Here is a 20,540-nt window from a genome sequence, read left to right on the forward strand (position 1 = left end):
TTTTATTTTGACAATGTTTTTTTTTTGCACATTGTAGTATGAATGTAGCAGTTTAATGAGACGAGTGTTAAACTTATTAGTTGCACATTGGAATAGGAGTGTTCAACATTTTAGTTAAACATTGTGTGTTTATAATGTTTTGTATATTAAAAACAGCACAGAAAATAGGGTTTTCTGGTTAATTTATGGTTAATTTACATATGGTTATTTAAGAAATATTCTTTTAACTGTTTTTTGGAAATATGTTTTTTAAATTTTTGATGTGCTTTATAAGTTTTAACCGAGAAAAGCTCTAGTTTAAAGGAGCAGCACTTTTTTTGTAATTTTATTTATTTTAAATTATTTTATGTATTTGCATTGTAGACAGTCCTGCTTTACGTGGCTAGAGGAGAGCTCGGCAGGCGCGCAGTGGTCGCACTACTCACCCTGTCTTTCTGTTGTATCACAGTTCAAGTAAAGAACTGGAGACCCACTTCTGCCTCACGTCTGATAATTTACACAACCCAGAACACAACGCAGAGTAACACGGGTTACACTTACATCAGAATGAATTTTCAATCGCGTTGGCCATTTTCATTCCGAATTAGGGGGCGATCACACAGAAATGAGACTCTAGAGACGCGGACGCTTCAACAACTCTTCAAACGCTGGAAGTGCTTATTCAATGCTCGCTAGCTACTGACGTCGGACGCTCAAAAAGTTGAAAATATTTTAACTTTTCAGCATCTACGCTCGTCTAAAGACGCCGGAAAAACGCCGGTCAGACGCACTGTATCATAGGAAAACAATGGTTTTACTGGCGTCGCGTTTCTAGCCTTTCATCTCGGTGTGATCGCCGCCTTAGGTGTTTACAAGATCGCTTTTAATAGGAATGAACTTTCACTCCGAATGAAAAGGGAATTAAACTGTCCATGTAAACGCTGTAAAGGAAAATGACATGAATGTATGCTTTAAATAACTAACGTGTTTAGTAACAAGAAAAAAAGTTCAACAACAGTGAAATAAAATAAGAATATATATATATATATATATATATATATATATATATATGTGTGTGTATGTGTATCAAACTTGCACACAAAGTGGCAGAAACTGAAAAATATAAGATATGTGTGGACGGACAACAAACTAATAACATGTATAAAGTTGAGATATTTCTAAAGTGTTTAACTCGTGATAACTAACAACAGGATTTGACAGCAGGAGTGTAGGTAAACCTAAATATTTTCACACCCTGATGAAGACTCTCTAGTCGAAGGTGTGATGATTCTGTTTTGGTTTTTGGGTGGATTTTGTGTGTTTCCCTTCCACCTTCCCTTTATGTTTCTGTTCCTGCCAGGCTTGTGTGTGGCGGGGGTTGGCTGGCTGGCTCTTCGCACTGCAGCTGAGAAGGCACACCTGTCTCCACTCAGCTCATCAACTTGCCTACATATACCTGGTCTTCACTCCACTACGCTGCCAGATAATTCCATCTGTGTCAGTAAAGCCAAGCATACTCTTTCTTAGTGTTGCTTCTGTGGTGTTTTCATCTCCGGAGATCCGTCTCTCTTCACTGGTGGACAGCCTCCGAGCCAGTCAGCACCCTGCCTCCATTGCCTGCAATTTTGTTTCATCCTTCGTCAATAAACTCTTTTGTTTCCACACACCTGTGTCCGTCTCTGATTTGGGGTCCAGCCAGAAACCAAAACCTAACAGGAGGTTTATCCGTGTATTCATAAAGGATTTTTAACTACAGTCAGAGAGCCTCAGATGCATTTTTGGACAGCGTGTCTGTACTGTGGACTTTTACACTGAGTGAGCTCAACAGCTGTTTTTTATCTTTAAGCGACTCTTTGCACCCATCCTTGAAGAGCATCGGATTTTCCTCTACAACTGACTACAGAGCCTCAATCCAGTGCAGTACTCCTTATTTTTCCTCATTATCAGTGAATTAAATAAAAAACTTGAGCATGCGTGAAATAACTTTAAGAGCAATAAGTTGCCACGTGTTCAACTGCAAGAAGAAGAACAGACCCGAGCCTTCTTCCTCTCAGCATTCAACTCCACTGTCTCAGACAAACTCTCCATGTTGCGTCACAGCACCTCTGAGCCTACGGAGGACGGCACTGTTTAGCGGCTAACGTTTAGCAAAAATAGAAATTCAGCCAGCTTCTGAATGCTTTTCACTGAGGTTCACATAACGGTAAAAGTTGCTGTGACTCAAACTGTGACTGGTGTAACGTTAGATAACGAATGACTGCAGGTTGTGGTTTGGTTTTAGTTGAGAAACTGCTTTAAGTGGAAAAATGCAGAAGTGCTGCTGAGACATGAAACTGAAGAGTTGAAACTGAAACCACATTGTGTTATTTGGACTGTATGTAAATGTAATTATATTTTTGTTAAGATGGATTTTATAAAATTGGTATAAAAAAAGAGTATTGTTTAGAAACAGGTAGAGAAATCTGTGGAGGACACTAGGAAGAACTCCAGCTTCATCAGCATCCTGAAAAACATAAGATAAGTTGATGAATGACTGAAGGACTCACGTCGATGGAGTAGCTCCTCTCTGGTCCTTTCTTGCCGACGGCGACCACCTGCCAATGAAGCATCCTGGAATGTGAGAGGTCGATGAAGAGCTCGCCGTACGTCCAGCGAACATACAGGACGCCATGAGAGTAATCCACCGAGGAGATGTGAGGAGCCTCAGGAGCTGAGATCAAACAAAAAGTATGCTGATGTTTTAGTAAAGTAACATTTGTAATTCACCAGTTATTATGTTTTTTCTTTGTTTTGTGCTTTCACGTTAACTTTATCAAGTTAAATCTGATTCACAGGTTAAATCCTAAATTCTATCATATTTGTTTTAATGGATAAATTTACATTTTAATTTACACTAACACATTTACAGTGATATTGATCAACACCATGCACTGTCACTCCAAAAATAAAAGAGAACAACTATTGCCAACTATTAAATTAATGGCTATCTAATCTGATAATCAATAAGTTGGTTTGAGTAATGTTTTAAGAACAAAAAAATGTCTATTATCTGATTCCAGCTTCTTCAATGTGAATTTTTTCTGGTTTCTTTTCTCCTCTTTGACAGCAAACTGAATATCTTTGGGTTGAGGACAAAACAAAACATTTGAGTACGCCGTCTTGAGCTTTGGGAAACACTTCCCTAAGCCCTGCCCGTTTTGATGGTCCGACAAGCTGTCGCAGTAAACATTGAGCCCACACTGTAACTAACTGCACTCCCTGAAGACATATCATCATATTTTTGGACGAATGAAAACAGTGATGTCAGAGAGAAGCAGTCTCTCAGTCTACAGTCTGTGTTTGAAGGATATATCCAGGATGTCAAACTGACTCAGCAGCAACAACAGGTTAAAAAGACAAAGATAGTTAGAAGCTAAAGCCGAACTATAGGCTACAGATCACAGTGTAAAAGTGAACCACCACATCACTGCTGATCGACACACAAGACAATGAATATAAAGGGAAACTTTGCTCATATTCAACCAGCTGTGTGGCATCACAGTGTGTTTCCCTGCTTCCCTTCACTGGTTCCTGTACAGCAGGGTCGCTCTTTGTTTCACTGTTATAATCATTAAAAAGCAAAAGCAGCATGTGTATACATTCAGCAGGCTATATCTTCAGTAGCTAGCTAGCTAACCCTACACTTTTCAGGGTTTGATTTTGGTTTTGGAACAGGGAAGAAACGTATATCTTTTTCCAACCTCTCCAGGTAAAGAGTATCATTAATACACGACAAACCCTCTCTTTCACAGTCTGCTTTTATTGTGAAATATCTGCAGGTAGAGATGAGTTTCACGATAATGAAATATTCATTATACTGAATGTATTATGAGACAGTATATATTACATATATGTATTCATGCTGACTACCAACAAATAATTAAACTCATCCAGTATTTGGATCTTTTAATTTGAAAGGTAATTCATATTTTGACATTTGACTTCACTTGTCTCCACACACCAGCTACTCTGTGGTGTACACATGGTTATTTGACCTGCTGAAGCTGCATCATGGTTTAACTGCTAACAGGAAGGCTCGATGGCATGTTGTCAGAGATTCATATAAATAGGACTTTAATTCCCCTTTGCACTGTGAAACTATCTCGGCACACGGAGCAGAAACAGCTCTCGGTATAATGACAGTTTGTATTTTTGTACCTGTTACGAAGCTGACAGTTGAGCTGTCGCAGCAGCTGAGCGGCGGGTCGCCCCACGTCACCATGGAAACACGGAAATTATAATACCAGGCCGGCAGCAGATCCGTCACTCTCTGAAAACACACAAGAAAAACTGATAATAATCGCTGCAACTAGATGTTGCAGTGACGCAGACCTCCTGTCTGTCTCTGTGAGCTGAAACCATTTCCCTCAGTGGAAACAAAGCTTTTATTTACTTTAATTTCACAGATAAGAAACAATAAATTGTGAAGACAATAAAGCCTCCACAAAAATAGCATTTTAAGTCTTGTGTGTGATTTATCCTGGCTTCATATGAGTAGAGGAAAAGTCTGCTAGCTGCTAGGCTAATTTATACAATGTAAAATGCCATAGGCTTGTGCCAATAACATTAGCATGTTGTATTTGTGGGGAAAATGTGTCCAGATAAAGACAAGTGTTTGTCTGTGAATGCTGCGAGTTATAGTGAAGCTGATTTGTGTTCTTGTGTTTGAAACTGTCTCTATTAAGCCATGTTTAATGTGTGTTTAATGTGTGTTTTGAATTAACTAAACTTCACAGAAATCTCCATCGCCGACTAGTGTATGGTGTAACATTAATGGTGTAGGCTACAGCGTACGCTCTCCGTAGAGCTGGCGCACGAGTATAAATCCAGCTTCATGGTCAGAAAAGTGTTTCATGGTGTCAGTGAAGTTCGTCTTTGACCTTTTGGTATCTTTTGATATTTTCAACATACTTAAAGTTAGAAATTCCTGCATCATGACAACTCTACCACGAGAATACTAGTAAAGACAGAAACTACGAGGACACTTAGAGATAAAGTAATAGATGCTTCTAAATGAACCTGAACACTGATGTACACGTCACTGCAGTGTGTGTTTGTGTGTGTGTGTGTGTGTGTGTGCGTGTGTGTTACCACGGAGGCGATGACGGAGGCGGTGGCGGCGATCTCGTAGTAGGTGGTCCACTCTGATGCCAGCGTGACGGGGTTGAAGAAGAAGGTCTGCAGGACGTACTTCCTGAAGGCGACGTGGTACGGACGCTGCCAGCTTAGGATCACTGCTGTCGGACTCAGAGGGTAAACAGCCAGCTCCAGCACACCTGTGGGCTCTGACACACACACACACACGCAGGTGACGTGTCATTACCAACAGTAACAAAAGGAAAACTTGTTAATTAGATCTTCTGTAGCAGCTTATTATAAAACACAGCTGGACAGCAGCAATACAAACTATAAATAACACAGCAGATTAGATGTGATACATTTCTTTAACACAGGTGAGGTGTTGCTCACCTATATCGATGATGACGGGTTCAGACGGAGGACTCATCAGGGGTCCGTTGGTGTGATAGACCACCACTCTGTACTGAGCCCCAGGCATCAGGTTAGTGATGATGTCACTCGTGGTGTTTTCCTGTAAAAACAGCATATAAACAAAAGAAAAAGTTCAACCTGCTGATACAACGACAGAATGCAGCTGAAATATTTTTAAGAATAAAGTCGTAATTTTGAAAAATGAATGCAATATTAGGAAAAAACATTTGGAGGAAAAAGTTGCAATTTATGCAGGACAATGTTGTTTTTATAAAAATAAAAAGCTGTTATTTTGCAAGAAAAAAGTTTGCATCAACATTTAAAGACAAAATCGAAATATTTCAAAAGGGAAGTGAAATTGTTATTTACAAAAAAACCAACAACTTTAAATTAAATTATTAATTAAATAATTCAAAAAGTCAAGAATTTACTCACAAAGTTTTGAAAGTAAAGTTATAATTGACAAGAAAATAATAAAATAAAATGTTTAAGAAAGTCCTAATATCTCAAAAAGTTTAAATATAACAGAAAATTAACATGAAAAAAGTATATTATTCATTAAAAGCCACAAAATTGGAGAACCAAGTTGTGTATTTCAAAATGTGGTAACATGAATAAAGTTAAAATCATGAGAAAAAGTTGGGATTTACAAAAAAGTAATATTGTGAAAACAAATTTAATTGATTTCATTTCAAAAGTCAAGAATTCACTTATAATGTTTTAAAGTAAACATTTTTGACAAGAAAAATAAAAAAATAAAATTTTAACTGCACAAAAAAAGTCTTGATTTCTCAAAGATGAAGTTAAAAAATAATAGAAAATTACACAGAAAAAAATGTATTATTTTCATTAAAAGCCACAAAATTGGACAAGCAAGTTGTATATTACAAGGAACAAAAGTGACATCATTAATAAAGTTAAAGATGTAATTTACAAGAAAACTGGGAAAAATAGTTCTGACTTTACAAAGCAAAACTTTAAATATAATACAACAAATAAAAAATGTTTAGTTAAATACTGTGTTGGAGTAAACAGTAATATTATATTTTGCTCTTGAAAACTTATTTCTTATAATAATCTAATGGCTTTTATATATTAAACTATATTTGATTTTCATCTAAAAAGTAGCCTTTTAGATCAACAGAAAAGAAAAACAGAATAACAAAACACAGTGACTCAGTACAAACTTCAGCTGTTAGATATATTACAACTTTCTAAATAAAATATTAAGACTCACATGTTAACATTACCGCGGCCATAACAGTGTGCTGGATCTTTTTTGGTAGGTGCTTAGAGACAAACTGGAACAATACATTTTCATTAAAAGCTCAAATATTGGTTGTTTTTTAGTAAATAAACTGTGAAATATTAGCGAAACAGTGATAGTTGAGGTCACACCTGTTCTGTTATTGACACACACAGAGTCTGCTGGAAACAGCCGGACAGTTTCACACCTCGTTTGTGTTTTCACACCTCCAAGTCGAACATAAGCTGAGACGGTTCACACTTCACTGTCTGAATGTTTCCAAACTTCATCTCAGATTCATTCATTCAAAACTGAGTCAACAACAACAACAACAACTCGACAACCCTCAGCTGGTTGTTGTCTGCATCACAGAGATGTTAAATGAAGACGCAGGATCGTGTGTTTATAGATATTAAATCAAGTATAAGGGTTAAACACTGCTGAGAGTACAGATCTCTGTGTCCTAAGAAAAATGCCAGTTTATAGATTGATTAAATAAACATGATATTAAGATAATAAAACCTTCAGTTTGGACATATTTAACATGTAACCAAAGCACATTTTACTTACCGAGAGAAGGCAAAGATAATAATTTATTAAGCCTAAATTTCTTTAGTAGAATACTTTCAACATTACACACTTGGCCAGGTCTCTCTTGTTAAAGAGATCTTTGATATCAGTGGGACAAACCTGGTTAAATAAAGGTTAAATAAAAAAAATAACACTTAAAAATTAGTTATTATTTGTTAACAATAATGTATTTTTTTTTTGTCTAAGATTAAGATTTTTATTTGCTTTATAAATTATTATTATAGTATTATTATTTATAAATGTATATTATTTATCTAAATATATATAATTACATAATATATACATTTTCCCCCCCTGAATTTCCATATATATTGAAAAGTTAAGGTCTTTTTAAAGGTATAAATTAAGAGATGTCTCTCGTTGTTTTTATTTATTTATTTTTTTTACGTGTTGTTAACCCATTAAAATCCCTTAAAAGTGTGCAGATACTTTGAATTTTAAAAGTAAAATACCTTAAAAAAATTATTAATCCATCCATTAATTAGCCTCTGAATCTTTTTATTGCCAATCTAAGCAATGTTTCAGGCAATAAGTAGTTTTATTAAGTCTTTTCATAATTACTCCCTACACACAGCGCACACATGCAACAAGGGGGTAACACAAGGTCTGCCATGAACATGAATTTCATATCTTGCTCAAGGGCACTTTGGCAGAGCCCAGGAGATGGACTGGCACCTCTCCAGCTGCTAGTCCACACTCAGTACTTAATCGGTACAGGGTCTTGAGGCGAGGACCAGTGGTGAAAAGTAAGACAGTACATTTACTAAAGTACTATACTTAAGTACAGTTGTTGAGCATCTGCACCCAAAACACCTTAAGTTAAGAGTTTACTTAAAGTCCTAGTTAAAGTTTCCTCAAAATAAGATTAGTTGCACAAAACAACCTGAAGGTTTCCTAAAAATGTTCACTTATTTCCTCCTCGTCTTGGTCTTATACTTAAGGAATCCCCCGTCCATTGCACAAAAGACCTTAGCAACCAAAGAAAGGAAAAATAAAAAATAAAAAAACTTAAGGGACATCTGACTCTATCTTAACATTTTTTGCCTGCCTATTTTTTTGGCTGACAGTATTTTCTTATCACTGAGATAACGCTGATTTGACATGAAGTAAAAAAATAAAGTAGCTTTGTAAGTCATATGTCACTTTTGCCATTTTCTCGTAGCTTAGCTGCTATATTCATCTGGGGATTACCTTAGTGTAGTGTAACTTTATTTTGATGGAGAGTAACTAGTAGCTCAGCTCAAACATTGACCAACACTGATCCTAGAGTTTTGCACTTTTTCCACCAGTGGCAGTGACCCTCTGGTTCCCAAGCCAAGTCCCCACAGACTGAGCGCCTGCTGCCCCACTGTTAGCTGGTCTTTGGCATTTCCTTTTATAAAACATATTAAATACATTTCTCAGTGCTGCCTGTTACCTCGCTGCAGTACGTGTTCTCCATCCTCTGGCTGAGACTCGGTCTGAGGCAGGTGGTGGAAACCACTGACACCAGGCTGCCGTTGTGGTTCTCAGAGGACGGAGCCCAGGAGACGGCGGCGGTGCTGGAGTCCAGCAGTCTGACGCTGACGGCCTGAGGACGCTCGCGGAGCTCCTCCAGCAGCTCACCACCAGGACCTGGAACACACAAGTACTGGTTTATTATGGTGTTATCAACAAGGCAGTACTGGTTTATTATGGTGCTAAAAAGCCACAAAGACTGTTTCTAAGTTCAGAGTCAGGGATTTATTCTTAACACAAATTAAAAGTTTCTTCATGAAATTACTTTTGTAAATATGATGTGTTGAATAACAGGTTAGATTCACATTTTGAACTAAATCCCTTAATTTCTTCCTTTAAATATCTTTATTTTTTCTGTGATGTAATGCAGTTAATTTTTAATGGGATTAATTACCAGATTGTAATATAAAATATTAAGGTATTTCTAATGGATTTCTTGCACGTTATAAGGGTTTTTTAAGGTTAAAAAAAATTCAAATTCAACAAATGTAATTATTTTTTAGTATTTATGTATTATTAAAAACTTTATTTCAGACTCACAAGAGGGTCCACAGCAAAAAACATTAAAACATCCCTTAATGTATACATTAAAACATTTTTTAATTCAGGGGAAAATTAAGTGATGGCTGTCATTCTTTTGACCTCTTAAAATTTACCTTAAATTCACCATGAACTAAATCCATTCAAAACCTTGAATATAAATATAATGTAATATGTACATGAATTAAGTAGTTTTCAATCATTCCATCATATCATGGTTAATCTTAAGTTTTTACCCCTTAAAAAGGCCCTTAAAACATAAACATTAACAGACCTTTAACTTATTCTTAAATAACTCACTTTAAAGTCCATTAAAAACACCTTAGTTATGACAGTATTATTATTTATTTATTATCAAAAGCTTTATTTGGGTCCACAGCAAAAACCATTAAAACATCGCTTAATTTATACATTAAAATATTTTTGAGTCAGGATGACTTTCATTCTTTTAACATCTTAAAATCCACCTTAAATTCACCAAGTGCTTAATCCATTAAAAACCTTAAACATAAATGTAATTTATGTATTATTATACATATATAAATATAAATAAATATAAATATAATATATAAATGTATTCATTGATTAAGTCGTTTTCAATCATTCAATCATATTTTTTCGTTAATCTTGGGGTTTTTTTACCCTTTCAAAAGCCCTTAAAACATAAAAGTGCCATAATACATTACAATAACTCACCTTAAAGCCCATTAAAAACACCTTACTGATGACAGTATTGATGAATTAATTAATGGCACTTTAACGTAACACATTGAGGGATGTGGTTGTGTTGTGTACGTACTGAGGTAGAAGGTGAAGCCGGTGTCGGCGGTGCTCTCTCGGGCCTCACAGTCTCCAGACGAGCTGAGAGTGGTGACCTGGACTCGGTACGTTCCTGGCTCCGTTAACTCGGTGAAGAACTCGTGAGTGTTTTCATCCACGGTGGCCGTTTCCGTGGAGTTACCTGAGAACAGAAGAGGACAGGTGAGCTGTCTAGCTGTATATTACAAACAGTTCCATTATCATTATTATGATTGTAAAGTTCCTCGTGTCCTTGACGTCCCCCCAGCGTACCGTCTCTGTAGATGTAGATGTTGAAGCCATCATAGCTGGTCGGGGGTCTGGGCGGCAGCCAGCGCAGCTCCAGCAGGATGGGGGGCAGTTTGGTGGGCAGGATGGCGGCCTCAGCGGGGAGACCCATAGCTGAGCCGGGCTCATTGGAGTCTTCATACTCCGACACCACAGCGTTAACGAACTCCTCCTCCCGATCTGAAGGAGCTGCATCAGTCGGGTCCAGCCAGTAGCTCTGAGTCTCTGTCGTCTGGTTCACAGCGTTGGTGCCTGTCGTGTTGTGTATTGGGCTGAAGGGAGCCCGAGTGACAGCTCCCACCACCTCCTCCTCAGTGTTCTCTTCCTCAGTGTGCACCTCCTCCTCCTCCTCCTCCTGCTCCTCCATCAGAGGGACGTCCCTGGCTCGACGGGAGGCTCGCTGGCTCTCCTCACTCCCCTCAGGAGGGAGCGTGTCAGGGGCTCCACCTGGCAGCTCCCTCTGGCTCAGGTGGACGATCTTATGGGAAATGTTGAGGGGCGGGTAGGGCACTGAGACAGAGACAGTGTGGGACAGGTGAGACAACAGAAGAGAGGGACAGGTGAGACAACAGCAGAAATTAAAAGAAACAAACCAGTGGTTGTACTGGTTTTTATTTCATTAATCCAAACATCCCAAAGATATGAAGCTAGATTTAATTACTGTCATTAGGTTCAGGTTTTTAAGATGTAAAAATTTGAACAAATCACAGGAAAATCATCATTTATACCTTAGAAAATTCCATGTATTTACTTTTCAATACCTATGTAATAATTAAGGGGTTTTTAAGGGTCATTAAAGAACAAAATAAATGGATAAATCAATATGGTTTTTAAGATGTAAAAATTTGAACAAATCACATGAAAATCATCATTTATACCTTAAAAATCCAATTAATATACTTCTCAATACCTATGTAATAATTAAGGGATTTTCATGGAAATTAAGGAAGAAATATTTTGATAAATTAATGTATTAAAGTAAAAATTGACAATCAGATGAAAGTCGTCAATTATACTTTAAAAGGACTCTCATGTTTCACATAAGGTGAAATTTCTGGGACACTTTCATGCTGCACAAAACTTGGATAAAAAGAAACCTTAAAAAAAACACCTTAAACTGTGCCAAACATTTCATTAATTATTACATTAATAAATTTAAGTTAAACCCTGGAATTTGCACCAAGTCCAATTTAAGTCCTACTGGCAATGTTCGTATTGTATATTTTAAGGTTATTTCAAATTATGTAAAGCAACCTTCATCTATATACAAAGCCCAATAAAATTCCCTTAATGTATTTATTCGATTAATTTCTGTGGCTAAACCTTAAAGGATAACATCGCTATTTTTCAACCTGTACACCATTTTCCCAATGTTTTTGTGTCAGCCCAAAAATTGCGAACACAAAACCCACCAGACTCTATTTAAATAAACAGTAATTTTATCATCATTAAACACACTTAATTTAAAGTCAACAGAAACAAAATAAAACTCACAAAAAGTGTCTTAGACACAAAAAAAGCGGAAACAGAGTTCAGGTTGAAAAATACCAAAGTTACCCTTTAACACAGTATAAATATTCTAATATCTATATTGAGCTCTGTCAGTAAATAGACTGTGGTCATTGACGTGAGAGTTGTTTCCCTCATTAGTGGATGTGAGGAGACGTGATGACAGTAATGACTGATGCAGCTGTTTCTATCGTATCAATAATGCAGAGACGCAGCAGGAGGCGACTCCGTATGAGTCAGACTGTATTTATTGTCTCATTAATCTGCTGCTGCTTCTATAATAATCCTCTAATGAGAGGACTGAATTTAATTAGCAATAACCTTAAGTGTTCAACAGAAAAACTCCTTTCAACACCAGCGAGTGTTAAACCTCCATGTTTTTTAAGTACCAGCCATATCGACGCTTTACTGTACTAGAACTGTACTACAGCTGAATACTAGGAATTAAGGTCACAGTTTTTCCAGTAATCCTTGCTAAAAATGACTCTGTTTTTCCAGGATAAATACTAGAAAGATCTCAGGATTTTGTGTGTTGCTGTATTGAAGATGAAGAGTCAAAGACAAAGAAGTCTTTAATTTGTCCTTTAATTAAAAAACGAAGACAACAAATCCCTTTAAAAAACTTAATGGCTTCCCCACAGATTTGGGTTGTAATAACTGAACAAATCAATGGATTATGATTTATTAAGTTTTTAATGTACTGTCTAACCAGTTTAAGGTGTTTTTTAAGAGGTTATAACACTTCAAAATAGGTAAGTGAAAAATTAAGATAATTTCAAGGTATGACTTCAGGGATGCCTTTCATGTGATTTAGCCAATTTTAAGAGTTTTTAAATTTGTACCCTTAAAAATTTAATAAAAAATATTTAATTATAAAACAATTAATGGGAAATTCAATGGACTATTAAAGGTAAATATTTTGAGATTTATGTTTATGTACCGACACGAAGTTTCACGTTACAATAGTATATTGCACAATTATATGAAGAACTTTTCTGAAGATTAGCAGACCCCTTCATAACTACATAATAAACCCTTAAAATGTTGCTGTTACAGTGATATGAGTGACTTCCTGTCACTGTAATATTAATAACCTCAGGTGAGATCTACAGAAAAGCAAGACTAATTCAAAGTATTTTTTCCTTCCACTGCAAAAACAGTTGACTCTTAGAAGGAATTTTTGCTCTTTGTGCTACGATACGACGAAATGACCACATGATGTCACAAATATTAAAGAATAACACCAGAAAACTAAGTAAAAGTAATTTTATGAGTAAATCAAACCCTTTTGTGCACCTTAACTTGGATGTTACACCGACTCAACATCAGACTGAATAACTCACAGGAGTGTGTGCAACATCACTGTGTTGCATCTCACCTGTCCTGTGGTGCACAGGTGTGTGTGTGATGTCACTCTGTGTCACCAGAGCAGTCTGGTACACTGTGGCCTCGGAGATCAGCTGGAAGGTGATGTTACGGTAACACATGCCTGGTAACCAGTGTTTGAACACCGTCTTCCCTTTGTAGAAATCTACAAACACACACACACACACACACACACACACACACACAAACACAAATATATATCAATTTAAATTCTGGATGATGAGGGCATTTAGCTGAAAACTTTAAAGACTAAGAAAAGCACAAACACAGTAAAACAATCCAGAAGAAGTGAAAATACAACGTTCAAAATATTACTTAAGTAAAAGCATGTACAAACTAGAAAAGCACTCAGAGAGTGCAGACCTCTGCCAAGTAGGTGATATTCCCTCCCCCTCTGCATCAGATTTTGCAGCCTGCATCACAATTAGGTTATCTGCATCACTATCATTATGAGGTTATATATGCCGTCACCATGGAGACACTGTGGTGTATTTATTTTGAATACAATATGTTTTTCTGTATTTTTCACTTTCTTTTTTCCCATCACAGAACATTAATTTCAACTTTAGAATTACAACAACATTTAGCGAGTAGAACAAGACGTGCTGTCCGGCCACCAGATGGCGCTATTTTCACCGTCTTTAGAAATTGGAATTGCTGCTGAGGCTGTCAGATGATAGACTTTATTTATTATTTTATCCACTTTGCTTCAACCGATCACCACCAAAATTGTATCATCTGTTCCTTGTCCCATTATCCACCTTTCCTGAAAATTTCATCAAAATCTGTTCATAACTTTTTGAGTTATTTTGCAGACAAACAAACAGACAAACAGACCAACGCCGGCGAAAACATAACCTCACAGTGTGTTATTAACCATTTATTACATTTATTAAAGTTAAAGTATTTCCTGTTTACTGACGGTTTCTTGTACCTTTATAGAGCATCGACCGTCGCTCCTGTCCCTCTGTGTAGCTGATGTTGACTCTGCTGAAGATGTTTCCGGCCGGAGGCTCGATTTCAAACACCACGCCTGTCTCTGGAGACTCCTTATAGTCCGATATGTGGACACTGCGGACAGGAAGTGGCTCTGAGGAGACAGAAGAGATCACACTTCAGACGTCTGGATTATATTACATTAAAATTATAAAAATTTACATGAAATTTTTTGCACAAACATTAAATTCTCTTAAAATCTTATTACATCTTTATTAAAAAAGTAAAGCGATGAAATATAAGGGATTAAGTTTTATAGTGAATGAAACGACAATACTTTTTACCACTTTAATAAAAAAATATTCAAATACTCAAATACAGAACAACTAATTGTTAAATTAATGGATTTTAAGGCAAAAAATGTATACATTAACCCAAAACTTTGTAATCAAATTGTAAATTAAAGGCCTAATCACAATTTAGGATTCCAATTAATCAAGTCAAGTCAAAATTTATTTATATAGCACATTTAAAAACAACCTTGGTTGACCAAAGTGCTGTACAGTTCATCCAAAAAATGAATGAATAGCAAAAACCACAAAAATTGAATGAATAAACCAACGACCATGATATATTAAGGAGTTTGAAATGCATTGTCTGCACAGATTAAGGCGTTTTTAAAGGGATAGTGCACCCAAAAATGAAAATTCAGCCATTATCTACTCACCCATATGCCGATGGAGGCCCTGGTGAAGTTTTAGAGTCCTCACATCACTTGTGGAGATCAGCGGGGGGAGCAGCTAGCACACCTAATGGCTGATGGTGCCCCAGACTAACGTCCAAGAACACAAAATTGAATCCACAAAGTATCTCCATACTGCTCGTCCATAGTGATCCAAGTGTGCTGCAGCCCCGACATAAAAAGTTGTTTGGAAAAACATCATCTGAACTCTGTTTTTAGCCTCACTGTAGCCTGTAGCTCTGACTGCTTCTCTGTGCTCCGCGCTCACGTGTGCGCACTCAGGGTGATCTGTGATGCACGGTCTCTGAAGAGCAGCAGTCTCGTCAGTACTGATGTCCAGATTCTCAAGTGCAGGCATCGCCAATTCCCAGTCTGAGCAGCAAAGACTTTCCTCATCCGTTGGCACTGCTTTGCATTTGAAACAACTACACCACCAGGTTTCCAGTGCTCGACTCCGGTATTCTACGGCTGGCTGAGGGTTAGGCTCATGAGCTGCGGCGGCTGCTTCGTCCAGTAGCCTGAGTTCCGTCCGTATACTCGGGCTCAAACAAATACGGCTCAACAAAGAAATGCTGTTTCTCCTCAATTTCAAAGTCTTCAGACATGTTGGGCTGTCCTTTGCTAAAAGACCGTAGTGCAAATTATCTTTTAGCAACTGTGGTTACCGTTGTCGCTCCTTGCGGTGCACGTGTCACGTGATGTAAACAAGGGTGAGCAAAGCTCATGCTTTCGCTGGTCTCGCGCAGGCGCGCACACGTGAGCGCGGAGCACAGAGAAGCAGTCAGAGCTACAGGCTACAGTGAGGCTAAAAACAGAGTTCATATGACGTTTATCTAAAGAACTTTTTATGCCGCGGCTGCAGGACACTTGGATCACTATGGACGAGCAGTATGGAGATACTTTGTGGATTCAATTTTGTGATCTTGGACGTTAGTCTGGGGCGCCGTCTGCCATTAGGTGTGCTAGCTGCTCCCCCCGCCGATCTCCGCAAGGGATGTGAGGACTCTAAAACTTCACCAAAGCCTCCGTTGGCATATGGGTGAGTAGATAATAGCTGAATTTTCATTTTTGGGTGCACTATCCCTTTAAGAGGTTGAAAAATGTACCAAAGAGTTAACTGAAAAAAAAAATTAATCTTTGAAATGTATACATACACAATTTTTAAGGGATTTTTACACCTTAAGCCAAAAATAATAAAATAAAACACTTACCACAGAGCAATTAATAGATAAATCAATGCAATTTTAGGGTTAATACATTTAAGAAATTTAGTTTTAAAGTGTAAAAAATTAGATTAATCTTAATTTACCCATAATAACTGAACATAACCCCGAAACCCCTGAAACTTATCGGTAGCCGAAGTCCTTAACTTGTCCACTACTTTAAAGAGAAGAAATCAAATCCTTTTTTCAAATTGTAAATTTAAGGCTTAATCATATATTATATTAAGATTTTAATGTATTATCTAACCAGTTTAAGGTATTTTTTAAAGAGGTTGAAACACTTCAAAATAGTGAAAAATTAAGGTCAATTCTCGAGGTATGACTTTAGGGATGCTTTAGTCTAGCCATTTTTAAGAGTATTCAAATTTTACCCTTAAAATTGAATTTACATTTTTAATTACTAAAAAATGAATAGGTAAATTAATGGAATTTTATGGTAAAATATTTTGAGATTTATTTTCTATGTATGTACCAACACAAGGTTTCACATTAAAATAGTATACTGCACAATTATATGAAGACAAAAGGAATTATCTTATGTTGATCATGAACACTGAATAATTAGAAAAATCCATTTTGAACATTGTGGTTATATAATAAATTGTAGTTTGGTTATGAAATAAATAACTGTTTATAAAAGAATAATCATGGATTATTTAGTATGTTCCTTTTGTCTCTTCTACAATAAAACTTATATCATATTTAAGAGATTTCCAGTTTCTTACGTGTGAGCACAGACACAGTCTTGACAGGTCTGGACCAGCTCTGTCCCAGTTTAACCAGTAGCCCCACAGTGTAGCAGAGACCATGATATGACGTGTTGAACAGCAGAGGCTCACTGGTGTTCACAAACTGAACCAGGATCGGTCGAGGCTCTCCGGAGATCTGAGCGGCGTACGCTGTGGCGTTCTCCTGCAGGTCCGAACTCTCGAGCGCCACCACAATCAGTCCGTCATCGTTTACCGACAACTGGAACGCCGACACGCTCTGAAACACAAAGAAAGTGTCCGTCATGAACTGGGACATGAAGACAACAACAAAATAAACCTGTACCATTAATTCAAGAAGTCAAAAACATCTGCTGGAGTTTCAGTGTGTGGTGGGGAGTTCAAGACAAATCTCAAGTTTCAGCCTGATGTAACAAAAAGAAGCTAAGGTTTAGATATTCAATATTGATCTGATAGTTGACGGTAAAGACACGTCAGGAAAAGTACAAACATCCCGACCAGGAGAGACAAAATTTGGCGACAGCTGCACAAAAACCCTTAAATTAAAATTTTCACTTAAGTCCAACTTTAAGTTTCCTTAAAATAAAACTGGTTGTGCTAAACACCCTTATGTCTTTTCCTTAAAGTTTCACTGAAAATGTAAAAAGTATTTATCACAATGGGAAGCAGAACTAAATATTAATCTGTCGGGAGATGAGTGGCATTCCATCTGTAGCACGCAGCAAACCTCCACCAACACCTCTAAAAGATGGAGAGACGTTCCATACTTAAGGAGAAGACCTTACATGCGACTGGCTTGATTAATGAACGAATTACTTTATTTCGAACCAAAAATAGATAAAACATAATAAAAAACAAACAAGACAAAGACAATAGTGTCCGAAAAGGAGTAGGTAGAAGTAAAACTTAAGTGTTCCTACCCCTTTCTTCTGTTAACTCACATAATATTTCAACAGATTCCCAAATTTATTTACAACTAATACAAAACTATCCCCAGTCTATTTACCACCCAGTTAAATAAATACGTAATAAACCCAGTTTATTTACAGTCCAAGTGCCACCACAGGGTTACAGAATAAATATGCACTTCCATAACACAAAAAGACTCTCCTTAGCTGCGCGAACACATTTTTTAAAATTAATTATAAAAATTTATTTTTATAAAGAATTTATTTATAATTTATTTATAAATTAAGTTTATTTCTCGTTTTAAATAATTGCTGTTTTAAATTTGACCAGATCGAGAAATTTCAACGCACAAGACTTTAAAAATAGTGTGTTGGTGTGTTCCCTGGACCCCACACTGTGTACTGTCCTTTGAAAGATGTACAATGGTTATAAGTTGCTTTTCTAAGTGTTGCCCCAAACTTCCTCACAGTAAGTCAAATAATAAGGTAAGGTAAGGTGAGGTGAGGTGAGGTAAGGTAAGGTGAGGTAAGTTACTCAATTAATATGCAGATGAATTTTTCTCTTTCACATTTAAATGTATTTTTTGTCCATAAAATGCCAAAAAAGGTAAAAAAAAAAAAAAAAAAAAAACTCCATCTAATTTTCCCAGAGTCCAAAGTGACAAACCCCACTTTTATTTACTTTATAAATATCGAAGGAAGGAACCCAATAAATCTTTGCATTTCACTTCAACTGACAATTCATCAAATATCAAAATGCTAATCTATTATTAATCATTTCATTTTTTATTTATTTATCATTTCAGCTCTACAAGAAACTCTTTATATTTGAGAACATATTTGTTTCATTTCTGTTCCTGAAAACAAAATAAAAAACAAACAGCGAAAAGCATTAAAAAAAAAATCCATACTCTTGAAATAAAGCTCTTGATGCACCAACTTCATAATATACTTAAAAAAAATCTTGTAATATTTAATACATTTCCAGATGAGCAGTGAAATAATCTCCTACAGTCAGACTCATGAATCATTCAGATCCATTAAATAGACCGCACCGCCAAAAAGGTCACCTCCATCTCTCCTGCTTACAGTCTGAACACAAGAAACCACCTGGTTCACAATGGACGAGTTGTGAGTTCATGTTTTACACTGTTTGAGGTTCTGTTTCAATATATTTTTAGAAAAAAAGGATTTTCATAAAGGGCAGAAAATGTTCCCCCTCTAAAGTAATCACCTTCTCACCCTGTACACATTTTGATCAATAATAATGACGGTAATAAAAGCTTATTTAGCACACTGCACACAGCAGGTAAAAAAGAAACATTCAAAACATTGCACAAAGGATTCAATAAGTTCCTGGAAGGCTTTTAATTTGAAACATCTACAGGAAGTCTAATTAGTATAAGAGCCTGGAGTTTATTATTAATGTAAGTGATTAAGAGCTGGTGTTATTTATGTATTTGTTGTTTGAATTTTAGATATTAAGGTAGCTGATGCTTCCTACAGCTCCTTTGAACACGGTTTTTTCCCAGCTGACAGTGAACACATACGAGCATGTTTTACAACAGTCACTGAACATGACACATATGTAAACACGTCTTTTGATTCGTCACATCAAACACAAAAAATGTCTGTTCTCGTTAAAGAGTCACACGGTGACTTCTGAAACTGCTGAAACAATCAAGTTTATTTATCTGATCTCAGTGTGAGTTAACAGGAAGAACATGACGGCTTCCAGGAATTAAACACACCCCAGCTATCCTGGATTCTTCAGCATCGTTCTTGAATCTTGTCTTTAATGAGGACAGATTTGAGGCTCCTCATGGTCCCGTCTAATTACTGGATCTCTGCAGGATGTCGTCTGTTGAGAGCCAACACCCTTCAAACCCCCCTCACCACAGTCTGACCACGAAGGTCATCTCACTGACCTCTGCAACCAAATCACTGTTTACCCTCAGCACCGAGGAGCCTGATGGATTTTCAGTAACCACAACAGATCAGCAGTCGTTCACAGTCATCGCTGACTAATGTCACCTCTCTGTTAGCTGGATCTGTGTATTTCTTGGGACCACTTAACTCACTTCAGGCTTCCAGAAATACCCCTTTGTCAGATTACTTCTCCAAGGTTTCACCGAATCTGTGTATTTGTTGGAAATTACTACTACACTACTATATTCCCTGAACCACTCATTGGCTTTGTGCCATTACTGAGAACATGTCCCTGTTCTCCAGTACCACCCACTGTTTCTGTGTATTTCCTGCGTGAGTCATCACTGCTATACGCACTTCACAACCCATGAGGTCTGTGTAATTGCTGTAAACAGTCATCACTTCCATACCTTCCTATACTATCCATCTACTATATGTATTTGCTGGAGGTTGTCAACACTACTGTCCTAAAACAACCCACTGGCTCTGTGTATTTACTGAAAATGTAACTTAAAATTTCCCCCGTTAAAGGGTTTTTTTGGGGGAGTTTTTCCTTATCCGCTGTGAGGGTCCTAAGGACAGAGGGATGTCGTATGCTGTAAAGCCCTGTGAGGCAAAATTGATTGATTGATTGGAAATTTACTGTATTGTAACTGGGCCGTTCATTCATACTGTTGCTGGTTATTCATTGCACCACACTCTGGGAGCGCA

At 37.0% G+C, this 20,540-nt stretch overlaps 1 protein-coding gene across 3 annotated transcripts in view; it reads right to left on the reverse strand.

Moving 5' to 3' along the window:
- ptpro (protein tyrosine phosphatase receptor type O) overlaps window positions 1-20,540 on the reverse strand; it is an 80,466-nt gene that overhangs the window by 29,763 nt on the left and 30,163 nt on the right. For all 3 annotated transcript variants that reach the window (XM_049567220.1, XM_049567219.1, XM_049567218.1), the window contains exons 2-11: window positions 16,990-17,251; window positions 14,298-14,453; window positions 13,356-13,508; window positions 10,454-10,978; window positions 10,182-10,343; window positions 8,763-8,959; window positions 5,488-5,608; window positions 5,110-5,303; window positions 4,177-4,288; window positions 2,526-2,689 (exon numbers count right to left, since the gene is read on the reverse strand). In XM_049567220.1, the coding sequence (XP_049423177.1) occupies window positions 2,526-2,689; window positions 4,177-4,288; window positions 5,110-5,303; window positions 5,488-5,608; window positions 8,763-8,959; window positions 10,182-10,343; window positions 10,454-10,978; window positions 13,356-13,508; window positions 14,298-14,453; window positions 16,990-17,251 (2,046 nt within the window). The remainder of the gene's footprint in view (window positions 1-2,525; window positions 2,690-4,176; window positions 4,289-5,109; window positions 5,304-5,487; window positions 5,609-8,762; window positions 8,960-10,181; window positions 10,344-10,453; window positions 10,979-13,355; window positions 13,509-14,297; window positions 14,454-16,989; window positions 17,252-20,540) is intronic.

The sequence above is a fragment of the Epinephelus fuscoguttatus genome, linkage group LG22, assembly GCF_011397635.1.
Source record: "Epinephelus fuscoguttatus linkage group LG22, E.fuscoguttatus.final_Chr_v1".
NCBI lineage: Eukaryota > Metazoa > Chordata > Actinopteri > Perciformes > Serranidae > Epinephelus > Epinephelus fuscoguttatus.